The sequence below is a fragment of the Leucoraja erinacea genome, chromosome 17 (genome assembly GCF_028641065.1).
Source record: "Leucoraja erinacea ecotype New England chromosome 17, Leri_hhj_1, whole genome shotgun sequence".
NCBI classification, from domain to species: Eukaryota; Metazoa; Chordata; class Chondrichthyes; order Rajiformes; family Rajidae; genus Leucoraja; species Leucoraja erinaceus.
In genome coordinates, this window is record NC_073393.1 from 33,796,049 (window position 1) to 33,814,938 (window position 18,890).

At 42.4% G+C, this 18,890-nt stretch overlaps 1 protein-coding gene across 2 annotated transcripts in view; it reads right to left on the reverse strand.

Annotated features, from left to right (window-relative positions):
• The window catches only part of cmip (c-Maf inducing protein), a 231,350-nt gene that overhangs the window by 23,880 nt on the left and 188,580 nt on the right, over positions 1 to 18,890 (reverse strand). Inside the window, exons 12-15 of one of the 2 annotated variants that reach the window (XM_055648942.1) lie at positions 15,486 to 15,512; positions 12,287 to 12,335; positions 9,091 to 9,216; positions 5,848 to 5,964 (exon numbers count right to left, since the gene is read on the reverse strand). In XM_055648942.1, coding sequence (XP_055504917.1) covers positions 5,848 to 5,964; positions 9,091 to 9,216; positions 12,287 to 12,335; positions 15,486 to 15,512 — 319 coding nt within the window. The remainder of the gene's footprint in view (positions 1 to 5,847; positions 5,965 to 9,090; positions 9,217 to 12,286; positions 12,336 to 15,485; positions 15,513 to 18,890) is intronic. The other variant, XM_055648943.1, reaches the window with a different exon arrangement.

Below are 18,890 nucleotides of genomic sequence, written 5' to 3' on the forward strand. Positions count from 1 at the left end.
AAAGCATGGAATCCAATCCAGGCTGAGAGAGTGTTGCTTCTTCAGAGGTGCCACCTTACTGCTGAGGTATTAACCTGAAGAGGGGAAGTAATAAATTGATGGAGCAAAGCTATACCACCAAAAAGCCCCAGCACCTTTCAACACAAGTACTGCTCCTTCTCACTCCACACAATACAAACTCTTTCAGTGCGTTGAGGTAATATTTCAGTGGTGCTTTTACGGACCACTGCTAAGGCTGCCTATGACCTTGTACTAACGGACAGAGATTACATTGGCTCATAGGAGGCCAAACTACTTAATCAATCTACTCAATGTCTGTTATCAGTAGATACCATGCCAACTAACCTGGTGGTCATTGAACTTTGAATCCAGATCAAGCACAAGAAATGAACACCGACTGTTATGAAATTTAACCCTGGGTTTATACTTAACATGGGTGAAGTGATGTTATCTTTCATTCTATTCTTGGCAGTAAACTGGTTAGATTATATGAACACCTGCCTTGTTAAATCACCAGTGGCTTATACATTAATTGATTACCTATTACTGTTTTCAGAGGAAGTTTAATGTTGGGAGGTTCCACCTTGCCAGAAGTATATTATTCTCAGGGAAAACACAAAATACCAGAGTAACCCAATGGGTCAATATATCAATATCAGTTTTATTCGTCACTTGCACATAAAGTGCAAGTGAAATGAATTTGCCGCAATGGGTCAGGCAGCAACCCTGGAGAACATGGATAATGTTTTGGGTCAGGATCCTGCTTCAGACTCAATAGGTGATGTTTTGGGTTGGGTCACAGCCTGAGGGAGGGTCCTGAGCCAAAGCGTCACCTATCGAGTCTGAAGAAGGGTCCTGACTTGAAATGTCACCTATCCATGCTCTCCAGGAATGCTGCCTGACCCGCTGAGTTACTCCAACATTAGGTGACTTTCCTTGGTGAACTAGCATCTGCAGTTCCTTGTTTTTGTATTAATCTAAGGTGGGACTGCCTTCCTCCTGAATCACGAAGGCTAATTGGTGTTAAGTGAATTGAGTCAAAGGCCAATTAGAAAGTCATGTAAACTAAGGTAAGCAACGTTTAGTTGAACATACACTTCAAAGTATTTGGAAAGCACCTTCAATGCAGGAAGGCTATCGAAGGCACAGCACTGAAGATATATTTGGACCAATGTTCATAAGATTGGTTGAAGAAGTAGGCTTTAGGAGAATCTTAAAGGAAAGAAGTAGAGAGGGTTAAGGTGCCCATTTCACACCCGAGGGACTAACTGCTAAAGCCATGACATTAAAATTCGGGGAATATTCAGGAGGCCAAAGATACAGGGATGTAAATATCTGATTGTATTGAAGGACTAGAGGAGATTATGGAATCAAGGAGTGCTGAGACGCTGGAGTGATTTCAAAAACAATGATGAAAGCATAAAATAGAGCCTTTGGCCAGAGCCAATAATGATGGCTGAAGAGTTTGTGGTGAGTTTTAGTCTGCAGACGTTGCAAGGTGAGGCAGTCAGGAGGGCCTAAAGATAGTCACGTCTAGAGATAAATAAATAAGATGTTGATTTTAGCAGCAGAGGCTAGGGTAAGAATGGAATCAGGCAATATAATGATTGGGAACAAGAAGACGGTGATCGTGTAGATGCATTGGGAAAAAGATACAAAAAGCTGGAGGAACTCAGCGGGACAGGCAGCTTCTTTGGAGAGAAGGAATGGGTGTCGTTTCGGGTCAGACCCTTCTTCAGAAAGCTCATCTCAGGGTCATGATGTAACCATGGGCTTGTGAGTTGTCGGGGAGAAGGATGGAATCAGTAGCTCGGAAACAAACTCTGAAGCTGATCCAAGAGAATGGCTTAGAGTCTTCCTGATATTCATATGGAGGAAATCTCTGCCGGCAGAGTGGAGCACCTACTAGAAATGCTGCCTTTACAGCACCACAGTCCCAGGTTCGATCCTGACCTCGGGTGCTGTCCGTGTGCATGTTCTCCCTATGTTATATATTGATCTTAAATATAATTCACCCAGTTACAGAGAAAGGTTGAACAAGTTAGGGCTTTATTCTTTGGAGCGCAGAAGGTTAAGGGGGGACATGATAGAGGTTTTTAAAATGATGAGAGGGATAGACAAAGTTGACGTGGAAAAGCTTTTCCCACTGAGAGTAGGGAAGATTCAAACAAGGGGACATGACTTGAGAATTAAGGGACTGAAGTTTAGGGGGAACATGAGGGGGGACTTCTTTACTCAGAGTGTGGTGGCTGTGTGGAATGAGCTTCCAGTGAAGGTGGTGGAGGCAGGTTCGTTTTTAGTCATTTAAAAATAAATTGGATAGTTATATGGACGGGAAGGGAATGGAAGGTTATGGTCTGAGCGCAGGTGTATGGGACTAGGGGAGAATATGTGTTCGGCACGGACTAGAAGGGTTGAGATGGCCTGTTTCCGTGCTGTAATTGTTATATGGTTATATGGTTATATGGTTATGACCGCGTGGGTTTCCGCAGGGTGCTCTGGTTTTCGCCCACACGCCAAAGACTCGCGGGTTTGTTGGTTAATTGGCCTCTGTAAAAAAAATATCTCTTAATGTATAGGGAGTGGGTGAGAAAGTGTGACTATACAGAAGTAGTGTGAATGGGTGGACTCGGGAGGACCAAAGGGCCTGTTTCCACGCTGTATCTCTAAACATATCAGAAACCAGAGTGAAATGTGTGGGGTTTTCACATTAGTTTTAAATATAATTCACCCATGTGAAAAGATGCCTGAGAATGGACAGGGATAATGAAGTAGAAATGAAAGGCAAGTCTTGAATGGAAAATGCTCATGGTTCTGCCAACTTTATTCTAAAGTGGACATGCGCAGATGATACAATAGTGTGTCACTATCTTCTCCAGCTGTGGTTCCTTGGGGAGAATTTTTGTCTCAAAGTCAGATGTTAGCAGGCCCAATCCCCAGGTCAGAGGTATAAGCAATAACAAAGGAGCAATCTTTCAAAGTAGAAACACGGGTCTCTGGGGCTAAAAGTGCTGTAAGGCAGCAACTCTACCACTGCACCACCGTGCCACCCTAATCATAGATAAACTTATGATGATGGGCATAAACAAAATCATGACCATCTTGAGGAAGAGCAAAGGAGCTGTCACAATATTCCTGGGCAATATTAATCAGTCAAACAGTATCACAAATGAAACATTATCTATACATTGCTGTGTGGAGGCACTATCTGGACGTAGATTGATCGCCAAGTATCTTACATTTCAATAGTGACAACATTTGCTGTAAATTGTTGGGATATCCTGAAATCATTGGATACTTTATGAGTACAAAGTTTTTCTCGTTTTAACCTAGTGTGCTGCAATTTTTTTGTTTAATATAATAAATTAAAACACACTAAGGTAGACAAAAATGCTGGAGAAACTCAACGGGTGAGGTAGCGAATAAATAGGTGACGTTTCGGGTCGAGACCCTTTTTCAGACTAATGTGGGGGTGGGGGGGGGGGGGGAGAAGAAGAAAGGAAGAGGCAGAGACAGTAGGCTGTGGGAGAGCTGGGAAGGGGAGGGGAATGAGGGAGAAAGCAAGGACTACCTGAACTTGGAGAAGTCAATGTTCATACTGCTGGGGTGTAAACTGCCCAAGCGAAATATGAGGTGCTGCTCCTCCAATTTGTGGTGGACTCTGGCCATGGAGGAGGCCCAGGACAGAAAGGTCGGATTCGGAATGGGTGGGGGAGTTGAAGTGCTGAGCCACCGGGAGATCAGGTTGGTTAGTGCGAACCGAGCGGAGGTGTTGGGGGAAATGATCGCCAAGCCTACGCTTGGTCGCACCGATGTAGAGCAGCTGACACCTAGAGCAGCGGATGCAATAGATGAGGTTGGAGGAGGTGCAGGTGACCCTCTGCCACACCTGGAAAGACTGCTTAGGTCCTTGGATGGAGTCAAGGTGGGAGGTAAAGCGTCAACTGTAGCATTTCCTGCGGTTGCAAGGGAAAGTATCAGGGGAGGGGGTGGTTTGGCTGGGAAGCGACGAATTGACCAAGGAGTTACAGAGGGAGCAAGCAGTCTCTGCGGAAAGCCGAAAGAGGTGGAGATGGGAAGATGTGGCCAGCGGTGGGATCCCGTTGGAGGTGGTGAAAATGTCGGAGGATTATCTGTCGTACGTGACGGCTGGTGGGGTGGAAGGCGTGGACAAGGGGGACACTTGTTACGAGTGAGGGGATGGGGAGTGAGAGCGGAGCTACGGGATATACAGGAGACCCTGGTGAGAGCCTCATCTATAGTCGAAGAGGGGGACCCCCTTTCCTTAAAGACGAAGAGAGGAAACACACTGGTCTATTATAACAGGGTAAGCTGCCACTGTAAGATTTAATATACCAAACTTTTATTTCACTCAAATGCTGTCATCCATGGTGTATGATTTTAATAATACAGAAAGACCTTTTTGAAATTGGGATTTGAAAGTGTCCAATTATAATGTGAGTCCCTCCTAATATCAGTTACATCCTCAATTTTCTTCTTCATTTTGAATTTCTAATACATTTTCTTGGAACATGAGCTCAAGACCACCAAGTTCATTTCTTATACGAGTAAGCAAATGATCTTTTTAAATAGGCTTTAACAATGTTTAGTACTGCAAAAAAAAAAAACTATTGGCAATAAAACTATTGCTATGATTCAATGTCTACAGCCAGCTGGTTCTCTCATATAGTTTATGAATTTCATTAGAAACCAGCAGCTAAATTATAGCACCTTGATCGCCTGCCAGCGACTATTTATAATGTACTTAATGTTGACATTGGGGTATATGACTGGCCTGACCTGGTTTTCTAAATCATAGTTGTTGAGCCGTAATAAAATAAAAATTAGTGCCCGATCTGCAAGAATATTCTGCTTTTTTTTTTATCCCTCTGACTATTTGCAGCTTCAAATATGGCTTTAATAATCTGCTCACCACAAGAATTCCAAAAAGCACGGCAACAAAATGTAAGATGCAATAAATAAGCAGATTTTTAACAAACAGCTCTCTCCGAATGGGAGATAAAACCCTGCTGCTCCATTATTGAGTTTTCAAAATGTTTTACGTAAAATACTTTGCAGCAGTTTTCCACAATGGCAAGTCTCCTTATCACTTAAAAATAGGTAAGGCAGAGGAATAATTATTACAGTAATTACAGATCGTGAAGCTTGCAGACATTTTGATCCTATTTTAATCCATCCAGCTTGCAAGTCAGGCAATAATAATACTCTGCATTTCCCCAACATAAGAAAGCACAAGAACTTAACCTAGAGATTCACACTTAAATATGTAAATGTGAAACGGAATGAATCCTGTTTAACGTCTGACACAAACATCTTGTAGTTTGTCTCTTTTTGCAATTTGCAAAAATATCACTGGCCCATAAATTAGTTACAAATGGATCTAAGAATATATGGAAGACAGAGAGACACAAAATGCTGGAGTAACTCAGCAGGACAGGCAGCTTCTCTGGAGAGAACGTTTGGGATCGAGACTCTTCTTCAGACCATGCTATGACAAAAATCTTGAGGAAAATTAAAACACTAAAATGAAATGAAACAAGACTAGCTAGTAAGTGCCTGTACACCCCTGATTGACTACAAATTATATTTGTTGTAAAGTCAAACTTTTAAAACCAGGAATGAACAATATACCCCTTTTTCTAGCTGGCGTATGAATATGCATAGAGACACAATTATTGTCTACAGCTAGCTGCAAACAAAAATATATAAATACAAGATGCATTTGAGGGAGTTAGCAGATGATACCAAAGATCTTATAGCAGAGCTATAGGATCTTTGGATGACACTGTTCATGACGGATAGATTGTTTTAATGTCTGAGACTTACCTCTACCATTGTTTGATTTCCTCTCAAAGCCAGCAGCATGCAAGGCCCCAGCTTGTTCTCAGCCAGAGATAACAGGAACTTCTTTGTTTTGTAACAGGAACCCATTAAGATGTGAACCTGAGAAAACAATACACCACTGCACTTGTAAGACATGCAATGCATTACAACAAACACACAGACACACACACACTCTAGCAATGGCAGCCACCCTACAACTGGGAAATGGAATGTGGCATCGCGGAGCCGAAATAAGGAAGCAAATTATTTATTGAAAACATGCAGTTTGATTTTTGTGTTCTAGTTGACTAAATAAATCCAATTACAATACGCAAACTTCCCTGTCACCATCTACAGATGAACAAATTTGGTTGGAAAGGAGATCAGTGCAACTTGCCCCCAGCTGAAAAGGACAATGTTCAAGTCCAACAGCTTTAAGAAAAGGAAGGAGATGCTGTTATGCAGCAATGTCCACCCTTTCTCTGCACCTGGCACGTCAAGAATATTCCCACATGTCAGTCTCGCTGAATTCTGCCGGAGATTGATCCTGGACTCAATAAGGTTCAACTTAAGTTCACTGGTGAAAGACAATGTGGAAGGAGAACTGAAATTTCCCTGTTACAACCAACACAATGGCCCCCATTATTCACCACCACTGATCCCGCCAACTCTTGTTTATAAACTGGATACACATTTGAGTTTGTCACAGATTGTCCGCTAATGTCTTCTGAAGGTAATGATACAATCATGAGCGGATTACTTAATTGGAACTCTTACCCAAGTGGAATGTGCTCAGGACAATAGAAAATATATTAATTACAGATCACCTCGTTTCATTATCCTTATTCTGATGTTGAGGCTTAATTTGTGTAATTTGTGTAAATGGGATCTCAACCTGCTGGCAGCTTACTGCCCCATTATGCTCGCACTCCTATTTCTCAACGTGGCTTCACCCTTTAGAAACATAGAAAATAGGTGCAGGAGTAGGCCATTCGCCCACTCGATCCAGCACCGCCATTCAATATGATCATGGCTGATCATCCAAAATCAGTACCCTGTTCCTGCTTTCTCCCCATATCCCTTGATTCCCTTCGCCCTAAAAGCTATATCTAACTCTCTCTTGAAAACATACAGTGAATCGGCCTCCACTGCATTCTGTGGCAGAGATTTCCACAATTTAATGTACAAATTTGTTTTAGGATGTACATGGGATCTAGTTTCCCACCAGCAGAGTTTTGAACAATTTTGCTCAGTGGTGTTAGACCTTCTGCTTCATGGTGCCAGAGACCGGCTTCAACTCTGACCCTAAGTGTTGTCTGTGAGGACTTTGCACGTTCACTCTGTGGTTAGTCAATAGTCTTTTATTTGTCACATACACAACTGCACAGTGAAATTCAGTTTGTATATAGTACACGTTATGTGGTCACTGTAAAATGCCACCAGTGTGCAGGTGAATGGTAGAAACGGGCAGAATGTGAGGAGAAGGTGAGAATAAAAAACAAAAGTTTACTGTAAGATAAATGGGTGGCTGATAGTTGGCACAGATGCAAAAGGCCAAAGGGCCCATTTCAGTGGCGTTTCTCTTTGTTACTCCATGAAAATGTGTTACTTGTTTTGTAGGGACCTGCAGACCTTTTCACAAACAAACCAAATTTCTCTCTCTCTCCGGTTAGCCCCCCTTCACTCCAATCCCACCCTCTGCCCCATTTAATCTTTGACAAGCTATCATACCGGCCTATAGTTCGCAAACAATTCCAGGTGCAAAGATAATAGCTTAGACCACCCCTTCCAAATAACTAACATCTTCAATGAATGTGCTAGAATCCAGCTTTGCAAACCATAGTTCATCCAGAATGTGAATCAGTCAAACATCAAGGATGGAGGAGGAGCAGGATCATGGGGAAAACGATGACTCGGTCAACTTTTTCAAGAAAAGACACTGGTATGATTCGTTTTTCAAAACCCATCAGCTATCAGTGGCAATATATGGTAAAATGGTTCTAGAATAGAGCTCAGGTGAACTTCCTGGCTTTCCTATATAAATGGTGGAGAAAATCAATGCTTTCTTTTATGTTCCTCAAAGGAAGTGCTGTGATCATAGACTGAATGCCGCTCCTAACAATCCTCAATTATGCAGCTGCATTTAACGTAACAGGATTTATTTTTAGCATTTCTACAGTAGAACAACATAGAACATAAAACAGTACAGCACAGGAACAGACCCTTCAGCCCACAATGTCTGTGTCGAACATGACACCAAGACCAACTCTTATCTACCTGCACATAATCCAAGTCCCTCCATTCCCTGCATATCTATGTGTCCATCCAAAATCTTCTCAAATGCCGCTAACATATCTGTCTTATCTCTCTCAACCACCACCTCCAGCTGCACGTTCCAGGCACCCACCACCATCTATGTAAAAAAACTTGCCTTGCACATCTCCCTAAAGAAGAATCCTGACCTGAAAGTCGATTGCCCATGTTCTCTAGGGATGCTGCCTGACCCAGTGAGTTACTCGAGCACTTTAAGCCTTTTTTGGTAACCCAGCATCTGCAGTTACTTTAATCTTTGTCCCTCTCACCTTAAAGCTATGCCCTCTCATATTTGATATTTCCATCCTGGGAAAAAAGGCTCTGGCTGTCTACCCTATCTGTGCCCGTCTTCATTTTATATACTTCTGTCAGGTATCCCCGCAGCCTCTGACATTCCAGGGAATAAAACCCAAGTCTGTCCATAGGACTGATCTTATTAGAATGGGATTGTTAAAAGCACAATTATTAGGGTGGCACAGTTGCGCAGTGGTAGATCTGCTGCCATTGACCCGGGTTCAATCCTGACTAAGGGTGCTGCCTGTGCAGACTTTGTACATCCTCTCCCCGTGAAAGTGTGGGTTTTCTCCGGGTGCTCTGGTTTCCATCTACATCCCAAAGACGTGCAGGTTTGTAGGTTAAATGGCCTCTGCAAACTGCACCTAGTGTACAGGATGCAAAACTGGGAATAACTGGCGCGAACGTGTGTTCGTTGGTCGGCGTGGACACGGTGGGCTGAAGGGCCTGTTTCCACGCTGTATCCCTAAACAAAACTGAATAGTAAACCAAAAGATTTGTGTAAAAAGTTTATTTCCCTTCAGGGCACCGGCAATTGGGATAATATGCTGCACATAATAGCATGTAAATCAGTGCAATTCTAGCAATAAAATGCTGTCTGATTATTGTTCATAGTGTAAGCAGAAGGTATTAACTCACGTTATTGCAAACACGTACCATACTGGCAAAAAGCTCTCCATCGTCATCACAGGCTACACCTCCCGGACTGTAGAGCTGGAACCAACCATCCTTGCCAGCCCGAACACTCAGCAAACAGGAATGGACCTGCCACAATACAATTCATCTCTTTGAGTATCTGGTTCAAAGTTCAAAGTTCAAAATAAACTTTATTGTCAATTCAAATAAATTGGATTGAAATTGCGTTTCCCCATACTCCAAATGTGCAAGTAATATTTATAACACAGACAGACAATATACCAATAAGAGAGACAATATACATTATTTAAAATATTCACAGTGTACCAGAATGTAGTAAAATTTTGAGGTATGTTATTTAGGTGCAATAGTAAAGGTGCAATATAGAAAAGTGCAAATAGCATACTGCAGACATTGAGTTAAAGTTAAATGTTCATGGAATTTTCTTGAGTGTGTTGAGTAGTCTGATGGCCTGAGAGAAAAAGCTGTTTTTGAATCTGGTGGTTTTGCTCGGCATGCTGCGGTAGCGCTTGCCAGATGGTAGGAGAGTGAACAGTTTGTGTGCTGGGTGGGTGGTGTCTTTGATGATATTGGTTGCTCTCTTGCGACAACGAGATGGGTATAAGTCCTGGATTGTAGGTTGGGGTGATCTGGTGATCTTCTCTGCTGTCCTCACCACTCTCTGTAGTGCCTTTTGGTCAGCAGCAGAGCAACTGCCATACCAGACTGAGAGACTGCTGGTAAGAATGCTCTCAATGGTGTGTCAATGATCCACATTAACCTGGTACAGGGGTGACTTTCATTATCCAGGTGGTTTATCTTTCACGATCAGGTCAATTTAAGACTAGCACAATCAGGATCCTGACATTTGTATGCACAGGGTGCGACTTGAAATGCAACTTGACAATAAATGAATGACGTATGTTAAATGTAAATTACATCATAAATGATGAATAAGATGAAATAATCATGTTAGGACAAACAGCAAATAATAGTCTTGTACATACAGACACTCCCGACTTACGCAAGGGTTACGTTCCGTAAATTATGTAAGTCAGATTGAAAGCAAGTCAGAATCACCTTAAAATGTGGTAGAAGCAAAGAACTGCAGATGCAGGTTAATACACAAAACGACACAAAGTGAGGGAGTAACTCAGCAGGTCATGCAGCATCTCTGGTGAATGTAGATAGGTGAAGTTTTGCGACAGGACACTTTTTCAGAGTGACTCAATCCGCTGAGTTATTCTACAACTTTGTGTCGTTTCACCTTAAAGCTAGGTGCCAATGACACTGGTGGACACCAGCGAGCCCTTCTTCAACAGCTTCAGCACGGTTCAGTTGAGGCGGTTGTTGTCGGTGCTGCTCACGTTGTAGCCCCTGGTCGACAACATATCCTTCAGGCTGTCGCCACAGACAGGACACACTCAGTCACTGTGGGACTCCGCTGCCCTCTCACCAGTTGCCATTCCACCCTGTCAGCCATCTCTTTGTCCACTCCGCTGCTCCCCCCTCCTCCTCCTCTTTCTCCCCCGCAGTCGACGCTATCTTCCACAAGGTGGAGGGGGGAGCATGAGGAGGACTGGCAGAGGTGGAGGGGGAAGTGGACAAAGCGATGGCTGACGGGAAAAAGCGGCAGCTGGTGAGAAGGGAGGGGGACCCACGGTGGCCGAGCATGTCCTGTCGGTGGTGGTGGCCTGAAGAAAGCGCTGGTGCGGATGAAGAAGGCGTCGCTGGTGTCCCTTGTGGAAGACGTCAGCGATGTGACCGGGAATCGCTCTCCACCACCTCCCTCGTTCTCACTGCCTTCCCAGTGTCACTGGCACAGCAGCGAGCCAGAGCGATGGTTTTATCACTGGTGGACGGAGACCCCTCTCCATCCCCCTGATGCAATAGCACAGGCCGTTCAGGAAACGGGACCTCCTATTGTGAATTGTTTATGTACGTGTGAGTTTACATAACTCACCTACCACACAAGTCAGGGAGTGCCTGTATTTATGCATTTCGGATATAAATAAAAAGTGCACAATCTCTTTAGATTTGGTTAATGAAATGTCTTAACCCAGAAGTCTGGTTTGTGTGTTGGCTCCTACTCTGGTCTCACAATCCATTTTTATTTTTACATAACTTTGATGACATTTTTCCCAATTGGTATTATCAACTGGGCAGCAATTGTTATGCTCTTCGCTAATCTAAGCACGATGTGGCCTTCCCTCACGTGTAAACGCAGCCAGTAAACAGGCAGCACAAGACGTTGATGATGGGAGAAAGAGGGAGTTGGAGCAAGCCGTTTGTTATCCGGCTCTGGCAGAAACCTGGCATGGAATGGGGATTGGAGTTTACATTGGGACAGATCTGCCAATGTTATATATGGAGAAACACAAATTCAGCACTATGAAACCAGATATATAAATCTACTCAGTCTGAAAACAGCAGTAACCTTAAAAGGCCAAACACTGGAGAAGAGTTTACGTCACAACAAAGACTGATCACCACGGACATGTTAGATATTTAGTTTTATTTTAGTTTTTGTGTTTTCATTGTGATTCCTATCTGGATGACTGACAATTCCCGTAGTGAAGCTGGTCCCAAGTAATTTATGTGTAGGAAGGAACTGCAAATGATGGGTTAAACCGAAGATAGACACAAAAAGCTGGAGTAAATCAGCGGGACAGGCAGCGTCTCTGGAGAGAAGGAATGGGTGACGTTTCGGGTCTGAAGAAGGTTCCCGACCCTTTTGTGCCCTTCAATTGAAACCAGCATCTGCAGTTCCTTCCAACACGTTGTATCCTCCGATCTGCCTCTCACTACCAGATATTGAACAGCAGAGAGATTTTTAGTTCACAGAATATTTACATCTATTGTTCATCTCTAATTCGCCTTGAACCAAGCCCTCACCCGCCATTTTGGTGGGCAGTTAACCCACTGGAGACACATATAGATCAGACAGGGTGAGGGTGCCAGACGGACATCAGTTGAAGCAGATTCAAATGCTGAATATTTTCACTGGGGACTATTATTTCAGAGGCAGCATGAATCATTCTTATCCCTTACTCATGCCATGGAATATCAAGACGTTTACATTTGTAGACATTTTACAATAACTGGCTAGAGTAAATGCAAACATTCATTTGCTAAAATTGCTCTTTGTTTATCCAAAGCCAAAGAATATTTGACAAGCCAAATTGCAGATCTTACTCACTTCTTGTCTGGGATCTTCTGCAAATCTCTGAATGACATACTTTAATTCTCTGAGGGAAAAGTACAAAGGTAATTGTTAAATAATAGTAGTACGGTGTCTTAACAAGAAATAGGTATCATATGAATGAGAGATAGGATATCATCTTAAATTGGAACAATTTTATTTCCAATGCTTGTCTCACTGTTATTATTTGAGCATGAAATGAGGAGGTGTCGCCAACCAGATTGCAGGACATTCAACCAGGAATGTGGATCAGGACTTGATTAAACATTTTTGCAATTAAAAGACTCAATTGCTTCAAGTTCATCTGACTGACATCCAAATAAAGGCAATTCAAACCATTTCAAGGGACAAAATCAAATCCATCAGAAAAATTGCCTCAATTTCTATGAAAAACATTGTTTTCTGTTTGGTTAATACAAATCCTTGATGGTAGTTGTACATTTATCTATTCAGGTAAGCACTTAGCAGATACCAAACATAACTCAAATAATAACAGTGAGACAGCGCATTTATGATGAGTTTTCATCAAAATATTTTCAGGTAATGCAGAGAGTGATTGGCATGTTTCATTATTGCATCAAATTGCATTATTTTACTGTTTCAAAGCAGCCTCTCATATGCTTTTGAACTGATCATAAAATACAATCAAATTTTTTTAAAAGACACAAAATGCTGGAGTAATTCAGCGGGTCAGACATCTCAGGATAGGTGAAGTTTCAAGTCGGGACCCATCTTCAGTCAGAAGGGTCCAGACCCAAAACGTCACCTATCCATGTTCTGCAAGATGCTGCCTGACCTGCTGAGTTACTCCAGCTCTGTGTCTTTTTTTTGAAAAACAGCATCTGCAATTCCTCATTTCCACTTAATAATTAATATATTTAATTACTGTATATCTATTTAGATATCAGCTATTTTGATATGCTATTTTGATGTAAGCTACTTTGATATACCTCCTCTGACATAGTAACTATAACCATATAACCATATAACAATTACAGCGCGGAAACAGGCCATCTCGGCCCTACAAGTCCGTGCCGAACAACTTTTTTTCCCTTAGTCCCACCTGCCTGCACTCATACCATAACCCTTCATTCTCTTCTCATCCATATGCCTATCCAATTTATTTTTAAATGATACCAACGAACATGCCGCCACCACTTCCACTGGAAGCTCATTCCACACCGCTACCACTCTCTGAGTAAAGAAGTTCCCCCTCATGTTACCCTTAAACTTCTGTCCCTTAATTCTGAAGTCATGTCCTCTTGTTTGAATCTTCCCTATTCTCAAATGGAAAAGCTTGTCGACATCAACTCTGTCTATCCCTCTCATCATTTTAAAGACCTCTATCAAGTCCCCCCTTAACTTTCTGCGCTCCAGAGAATAACCTTGCCTTTGACAAGGTTCCTCATGGAAGGTTGGTTAAGAAGGTTCAAATGTTGGGTATAAATGCACGAATAGCAAGATGGATTCAACAGTGGCTGAATGGGAGAAGCCAGAGGGTAATGGTGGATGGCTGTTTATCGGGTTGGAGGCAGGTGACTAGTGGGGTGCCTCAGGGATCTGTGTTGGGCCCTTTGTTGTTTGTCATGTACATCAATGATCTGGATGAAGGGGTGGTAAATTGGATTAGTAAGTATGCAGATGATACCAAGATAGGGGGTGTTGTGGATAATTAAGAGGATTTCCAAAGTCTACAGAGTGATTTAGGCCATTTGGAAAAATGGGCTGAAAGATGGCAGATGGAGTTTAATGCTGATAAATGTGAGGTGCTACACCTTGGCAGGACAAATCAAAATAGGACGTACATGGTAAATGGTAGGGAATTGAAGAATACAGTTGAACAGAGGGATCTGGGAATAACTGTGCATAGTTCCTTGAAGGTGGAATCTCATATAGATAGGGTGGTAAAGAAAGCTTTTGGTATGCTAGCCTTTATAAATCAGAGCATTGAGTATAGAAGCTGGGATGTAATGTTAAAATTGTACAAGGCATTGGTGAGACCAAATCTGGAGTATGGGGTACAATTTTGGTCGCCCAATTATAGGATGGATGTCAACAAAATAGAGAGAGTACAGAGGAGATTTACTAGAATGTTACTTCGACCCAAAATGTCACCCATTCCTTCTCTTCAGAGATGCTGCCTGTCCCACTGAGTTACACCAGCATTATGTGTCTATCTTCGTTAAAAAAATTAATAAGAAAGAAGCTGATCTATCTTTTAGAATCAAGGAATTGCAGATGCTGGTTTGCCAAGGAAAAACACAAAATGCTGGAGTAACTCCACAGGTCAGCCAGCATCCCTGGAGAACATGGATAGGTGATGCTTCGAGTTGGGACCCATCTTTCGACACCATGGAAGCGGCAGTGCGGGGCTGGGGAACAATAAGGTTGAAGGCTGTGGAGGGCAGATCGCCAGAGGTGGGAGATGTTGGCCTGGTGTTCGTCTGGGGAGTCATGATCAAGGGGTAGGTATAAGGACGGGTCCGAGAGGTGGCGCCTGGCCTCATCACAGTGAAGGTCAGCCTGCCAGACTACAATGGCATCTCCCTGGTCGCCTGGTGACAATGTTGGTATTATTGCTGAGTGACCAGGCTGTGTGATCAGAAGGGGTGAGATTAGAGTAAGTAAGAGGAGTAGAGAAGTCAAGATGGTTGACAGTTGGAATCTATATTATGCTATTTTATTCATTAATAAGGTGGTTCCAAAGAGTTAGTTTTAAATGCATAGGAAGGATCTGCAGATGCTAGTTTAAACCGAAGAGAGACATAAAATGCTGGAGTAACTCAGCGGGATAGGCAGCATCTCTGGAGAGAAATGGGTGATGTTTCGGGCAGAGACCTTTCTTCAGATTAGTTTCAAATGCTAGTTGACCTGGATTTGGATGTACCTATTACATTGTACATCTTGGTTTGATCTCTTCCCAACAGATTAGCAAACTTTCTCAAAAAACTTTAAAAGAAAAGCTTTCTCCGATGAACATTGCAGGAGTGAGAGAAGTCTCAGTAAATGGGTTTTTTTTGCCTGCATTATAAGGAATACAGTGTAAAAAAACAACCGCTTTCAATATATTTTTTACATTCACTGGATTTATTGTTGCAAGCAAAGTCAATAAAACACAGATGAGACATTAAAACCATAAATCTTTGACAACAATATCAATACAAACAAGGTAAAAGATATCAAGTACATTACTTACTTTGTGAACTTAACATGTGCGAGGGCCCTGTTGACAAAATGCACAGATATTTTATACAGTCTGTTCTTAGTACAAAAGGTATGAAATTTATTGGTTAATTAAAAATTGATTTTATACATTTCCACAAACAATTCATGTCCCAATATCGGTGTGTGAATACATTGAAAACTATAGTAATAAAAACCTGTTAGCAAAGTACATTTTGTTTTCTAATTATCAGTGGTTAACATTTCAAGCCTTTTTAAGTAAGTCAAGGGAAAACATTTGTGATATAATGACACGTCATTTACTGCGCCAAGTTTGATTTAGCGAATGTCTTAGTGAATTCACAAATGCTATTTGCAGCTTCCAGCTAAACAATATGTTTAAATAACAATAAGTAATCCATTGGCCCTTCTCTTTGTTTAACATTTTCCATTGAAATTAGCTGTGCTGACTGAATAAAATAGATGATTAAAATAAATGATAAGTTGGAGTGAAGGTGGCATAATTAAAGACACTGATCGGGGGGGGGGGGGGGGGGGGGGGGGGGGGGGGGGGGGGCAGAAATTAGTCTATGCTGCAGAAATGTAAATAAGCTAAGCTTTTTCTCTAAAGATCCAGAGTCTTTGGAACTCTAATTCCGAAGTGCTGGGAGCACAAAAGCGCTATCTTTAATCGGACTTTGACCCGCAGCAAATGTTATACCCTTTATCCTGTATCAGTACACTGTGGCCGGCTTGATTGTAATCAGGTACAGCCCTTTTCAATGACAGGCTAGCACGTAAACAAAGGTGTTTCACACGTGACAATAACAAACTAACCTGAACTGTGGAAACCGAGCCTTTGAATGCTTTTAGGGGAAAAATTGATACAGATTCTTGATACGGTTACTGGGCTGAGGTGTGAATGCAGAGATAAGCTTCCAAATAACGCAGGCATGATCACATTGAACGAAGGGGCGGGTTCGATGAGCTGAGTGACAAAATCCTGCTCCTATTTCTTATGTCAATGTCATTTCATTTTGGAAAAGTGACTGCTTTTATATCATTCAGTAATTCACTCAATTCCAATGTCTGATTTTGATTCAGCAGAAGACTGCAAACTCCAACTATAAAAACAGCCAAATAGTAAGTACGTGATCAAAAGACGTGCCCAATCAGGGTTCATTGTGGTGAGAGTTAGATTTAGCTCTTAGGGCTAAAGGAATCAAGGGATATGGGCAAAATGCAGGAATGGGGTACTGATTTTAGATGATCAGCCATGATCATATTGAATGGCGGTGCTGACTCGAAGGGCTGAATGACCTACTCCTGCACCTATGTTTCTATTTCTAAATTACTTGCTTTTACTATGTTTTAAAAAAGTAAACATTTCTGAAACCAAAAAGGCCCCTAAATGCCTTTTTGACCCGTTCTGCTTCCTTGGTAACCTATGGAAATACTAAGCTTCGTTTAAACCTTGATTCACGGAAATTCCATTCATTGGATATATTTCATTGCTTTGTTGGACTTCTCCAAATATCCAACCTTACACTTTCATGAAATAAATTCAATTTTTCACCTTCCTGCCCAAAGGCTTTGTTAATTGGCTTGTTGTCTGTACCAAATGTTCACCCCATTATAGGAAAGATATTGTCAAGCTGGAAAGGGTACAGAGAAGATTTAAGGGCTGTCCCACTATACGAGTTTACCCAAGAGCTCTCCCGAGTTAAAAAAAAAAATCAAACTCGTGGTAAGTGCGTAGAATGTACGTAGCAAGGACGTCGGAGCTCACGACATCTCATAGCGGCTCGTAACGCCAACTGCAGTTACTCGGAAAGCGCGGTAAGCTCATGAAGTTTTATCAACATGTTGAAAAATGTCCACGAGAGCCCCGAGTACCTACGAGCAGCTATTACCGTAATTCTCCGAATTTGAATCAGGGGAAACTCGGCAGAACTCTTGAATTACCTCGGACAGTGGGACAGGCACTTTATGAGGATGTTGCTAATACTCGACGGTCTGTGCACAGAAGGATAAGGGGGTGGTGTTGTAGAGGTGTATAAAACCATGAGAGGAATAGATCGGGTAGATGCACAGTCTTTTGCCCAGAGTACGGGAAATCGAGGACCAGAGGACATAGGTTGAAGGTAAAGGGAAAATGATTTAATAAAAATCTGAAGGGTAACTTTTTCAAACAAAGGGTGGCGGGTGTATGGAACTAGCTGCCAGTGGAGGTAGTTGAGGCAGTTCCTATCGCAATGTTTAAGAAACGGTTAGAAAGGTACATGGATAGAACAGGTCAGGAGGGATATGGACCACACATAGGCAGGTGTAGCTGGGACATGTTGGCTGATGTGGGCGAGTTGGGCTGAGGGGCCTGTTTTCACATTCTATGATTCTATAACTGCACTACCCCAGTTGGCCCATCGCCAAACTCAGACCCTCTCTCACACCTCCTGCTGCTGAAAGACTCACCCATACCTTCACCTCCTCCCGACTGGACTATTGCAACTCACTTCTCCTTGGCATCAGCTCCACCTACATCAACCGACTCCAACTGGTCCAGAACGCAGCCGCCCGACTCATCACCCACACCAAATCCTGGCATCACATCACTCCAGTCCTCAAACAACTTCACTGGCTCCCATCTCCCACCGGATCACCTACAAAATCCTTATCCTCACCTACAAAGCCCTCCACCATCTGGCCCCCCCATATCTCACTGACCTCCTCTCCCCCTACCAACCCTCACGGTCCCTCAGATCCACATCAGCCGGTCTCCTCTCCATCCACAAGTCCAACCTCCGCAGTTTTGGGCACAGAGACTTCTCCAGGGCAGCTCCCAGGCTCTGGAACTCCCTCCCCCAACTGATCCGCAATTCCGTGTCCCTCACCATCTTCCAGTCCCGCCTCAAGACCCATCTCTTCACCTCTGCCTATCCTTAGCCCCACGTCCCCCTCCCTTTTCATCTGTGCATTAATTGCCTCATATTGTGTTTTGAATTGAATTCTGTCTTTACTTTGTGTACTAGTCATGTCTCTACTATTTATTTCATTCCCCTTACATGTTTTTCCTCTACCTGCTAAATATTTGTAAGGTGTCCTTGAGACTCTTGAAAGGCGCCCATAAATAAAATTTATTATTATTATTATTATCCCTTAATGGTTGTTTCCTCTTCACAAAATTCAACTGGTAAATTCAACAGGTAATCTATGATTCTTATCAATACATTTCACCACACAACAATCTTCCCTGCTGAATTTTGTACATTTGTTCACTTAGGTCATAATTAAAGTGGGACTCCGTGATGTTTGTTTTATCATAGCTTTCAGCTCTCCAGTGACGTTTATCACTTTAATCCTTAAAATTCCTAACTCTAACATCCTGGAAGTTTGAAGTACCTATTTTCTTTAGACTTCAAACTGAAGTTTAATTATTTTG